This window comes from Aptenodytes forsteri, unplaced genomic scaffold (genome assembly GCF_000699145.1).
Source record: "Aptenodytes forsteri isolate BGI_AS27 unplaced genomic scaffold, ASM69914v1 Scaffold71, whole genome shotgun sequence".
NCBI classification, from domain to species: Eukaryota; Metazoa; Chordata; class Aves; order Sphenisciformes; family Spheniscidae; genus Aptenodytes; species Aptenodytes forsteri.
In genome coordinates this window covers 1,894,372-1,898,046 of record NW_008795923.1, presented here as the reverse complement: position 1 = coordinate 1,898,046, position 3,675 = coordinate 1,894,372, and the positions used below count along the sequence as shown (strand labels likewise).

At 41.5% G+C, this 3,675-nt stretch overlaps 1 protein-coding gene across 1 annotated transcript in view; it reads left to right on the top strand.

The window, feature by feature from the left end:
• Nucleotides 1–3,675, top strand: part of OTOGL (otogelin like) — a 98,435-nt gene that overhangs the window by 25,439 nt on the left and 69,321 nt on the right. Inside the window, exons 18-19 of the mRNA XM_009284940.1 lie at nt 562–686; nt 2,504–2,713. Coding sequence (XP_009283215.1) covers nt 562–686; nt 2,504–2,713 — 335 coding nt within the window. The remainder of the gene's footprint in view (nt 1–561; nt 687–2,503; nt 2,714–3,675) is intronic.

The window sequence follows — 3,675 nt, the reverse complement described above, 5'->3', positions numbered from 1 at the left end:
TACTGCTTGACTTTTTTTACCCTCATCAAGTTTTAATGGAAAAAAATGTAATTCTGAACCACAGGAATAGTTTAATTAGAAGGGCACACTTTCCTTATTCTTTTACTTCATTTCCTCCAAAGTTCCTCAAGCTATAATATCACAAAACTTTTCTAGCAATAATAAATTCTTCTGAAATGCTTGGTGAAAAACAGCATCCAAATGCAAGCAGCCCGCCTCTAGAACACTGAAATTAGCTAACAGGTCAAACACACTGAATGTATGTACTCGAATAAAGGCCAAATTCTCCTCTCATTAATGCCTCCTCCAACTGATTTCAGAGTACTTGAATTAAGCATGAGGGCAGACTTTGAGTGTAAGAATATTTTTGCATGAGTAAAATATTGAGAAAAAAGCTTCACATGCCCTCTCTTGTTTTATACCTCACAGATGGAAATTCTTTTAACACATTGAATGTTCAATGTGACTATGCATCTAAGGCTTTTTGATGTACTTGCATCCTCACCCATGTAGTCCATAAGGTCAGCAGGATGCTTGTAGTGTTGATCTTTGCTTTTTCAGTTCTCCAGCAGGGATGATAGAAGGGACCCCACAACTTCATGCCAATGCGTGGAAGGTTTCCTCAGCTTGTTCGGTGCCTGTCAATATTCCTATGGTTGATCCCTGCAACGTTAATCAGCAAAATGGTATGTTTTCACAGGGGAGCCTGGAATTACCTGTATCTTATTATTATGGTACATTTTTTGTTTTCTCTGTGAATGAGTTGCACATACATGTATTTCAACTTCAGTTTTAGATGTGTACTCTTTCTTTCCTTTTTCTTTTTTGGCAAAGACCATTCTTTCCATACATTTAGCATGTAAAATGAAGTTAGTCCTCCGTAAATACAAGCTAGCTGATCATTTAATGCTGGGTGTACTGGCCATGAGTCCTAAATTCTGCTAATACACATGCAGAGTGCTAGGCAGAACACCATCTGTAGTCCTGTAAATTATGCCAGTCAAGAGGAACGATGTGATGCATGTTTGTAGGTTGACAAAGAAAGTACAGGAGACAGTGTCTTGCCCAGACAGTGTTCAGATCAAAAGTCCGTCTCTGGCTTCTCCATGCTTGTTGCATTAAAAGATTCCTTATCGTCCATCAATGCTGTCTGACACAAACTGATGCAAACAATCTGAGATCCATGGATTTGTTCCAATTACTGAGTAAAGATTTAGTTTTGGCTGGTTAACGTGCCTATGTTTTGTATTGAACTTTCACTGTCTCCTCCTTTCCATGTTGCTGTCCTTTTCAATTAATGAAGACAATGGGCAGACAGTAGTTGCCAATTCTGACAGAATTTAGTCTAATGTTTTTAATGGTTCAGACATAAGGCCTCACTAAGGATGTGGGATTTGGCTGTATTTAGAGCCTGTGGGAGCAAGCTTAGAATAACCATAAACCTTTAAGAATCTGGGGCATTCTAAGACTTTTTATGCCTTCAGCATTGGCTGTCTTCTAAATCAGTACATCTCAGCCAAGTTAGCACTCTCCGAGATACTTCATGCCTCACCTTCAGTTCTGTGCTTCCTCAGTGAAGGTGGAGTTTGACATAAATGTAAGCTGCTTAGAGCAGGAGGGTGGACTACATGACCTTCTGAGGTCCCTTCCAGCCTGAATTTTCCTGTGATCCTGTAATCATCACTGGAAAAAGCAGTCCCTGAGTAAGTGGTCCTGCCCCACGCTACCTCCTGTGCTGAGCCAGCACAAGCATTTTTCCAGGTCTGTGATGATCTTAATCTGATGAAACTGAAAAAGAAACAATTATTTGTTTGTTTACTTACTTTGTCACGTTACTTTTCAACGAAGTCAACTTCACTTCTTGAATCTAGTTTACTGAGGGACTCCAGAAATCCTTGTGTCAGTGTGTGTATGTGGGAATGAACAGGGAAGATGAAGGATAGGGACACTCTTTTAGCAGCAAAGTTGGCTTAAATATGATCCACACTATGGTATTCCTGAGATACTCCACCACCTGTGGTGGTAGTATGCTTCAGTGGTAAGAGGAGGGTCTGTTGGTGCTAGAAGGTATATGGCCAGCGTGGGACTTGCATGCCCTTGAGCTCCAGTTTGTAATGCTTCCTGAGTCCACATGCCAAGAAGTATATGGCCATTGCTGATTTCAAAGCTAAATGAAACATCAAGTAGGAAAAAACATATTCCAAGCTTTGGAGGACTCTTCTAACTAACTCTTTTGAAATATATTTTTTTGCCATTTAAGTTTCCTGCACTACTAGAGGAAGGCATAACTGTTTTTATATAGTTATTTTTATCTTAAGTGGATTTTATTGTTGAGGGAGTTGCTTACAATATCAATTTTAAACTATAGAACTTTGCAGAAAGACATTGTATACAAATTTTTGTTGCACAACTGGCTATGTTTGGTTTTAATATTCTGTGCTATTAATTTGACTAACTGTTATATTAAAATGGATCTGGCTAAAACAATGTCACCTTCTCTTAGCTGGGTATGCATCTCACTGTGATATCATCAATCAAGAAGTTTTTGCTCCCTGCCATGCCTACATCAGTCCAGGATTATACTACCAGCTATGCCGCTTCGACGCATGCAAATGCGGAAGCAGCTGTTTGTGTAATGCTTTGGCACACTATGCTTACGTCTGTGGCAAGCACGGGATCATTGTTGACTTCAGATCTCATATTTCTTACTGTGGTGAGTAATGTTTGCAGAACAGAGTATCTTTTAGAAATGTGTAAAATTCTACAAATATCATTCGCTCCACAAAATACAGGGATTGGCCTTTTTTGCTGAAAACTAGAATGGTGCCATGGGCTAATGACATACTGAGGGGAGAATGCTAATAGCCTTTATGTTAGGCATCTGAGTTGGGGACCCTGAGCTACCTCACAAGGGGTGCCTGTCCCTTTCTGTTGGCTACAGAGAGAATTTAAATTTCTGACTTTGGACCCCTAAGTCATATGGAAGCCTCTATTAGGCTAAAGTAATCAGGGAGTTGCAGGATCAGGGCTGTTCCCTAAGGGAAGGCAAGCTGGGGTGGAAGGCGCTCCCCAGGATGGGCAGGGCAGGGTGGGCAGTGATTTGCCAAGTAGGATATAGCAATGATTTAAAACAAGGCATTTCTAAACCATAGAGTAATGCCTCAACCTTAACTGCACCATTCTTCCTCTCTTGGAAACCTGAGTTACTAGACAGGCACAACCACCACACACGCACACACTTAACATATATAAAGAATAGACACCTACTGCTTACAAAATAGACAATTCCAGCCAAGGAATTGTCTAACACAAACCCATCTGAATCTAAACATTTCTACCTTAAGAAACTTAAGAGATGCTGGGGGAGGGGAACCTCAATCCATCCCACTCCTACCAGTTTGATGCCAGGGCCAGCAATAGATGCCCAGAGCCTGGAGAAGGAACACAGGTCAGCAGGAGAGTGCCTGAAGAGCAGCACAAAGGAACTCCAGCCAGTGAGACAGCTTCATCGGGGGCCCAACTTAAATGCCTCTATGCAAACGCACGTAGCATGGGGAATAAACAAGAGGAGTTGGAGACATGCGCACACCTGCAGGGCTACGACCTTATTGGCATCACGGAGACATGGTGGGATGGCTCCTATGACTGGAGTGTTGGGATGGAGGGATACAGGCT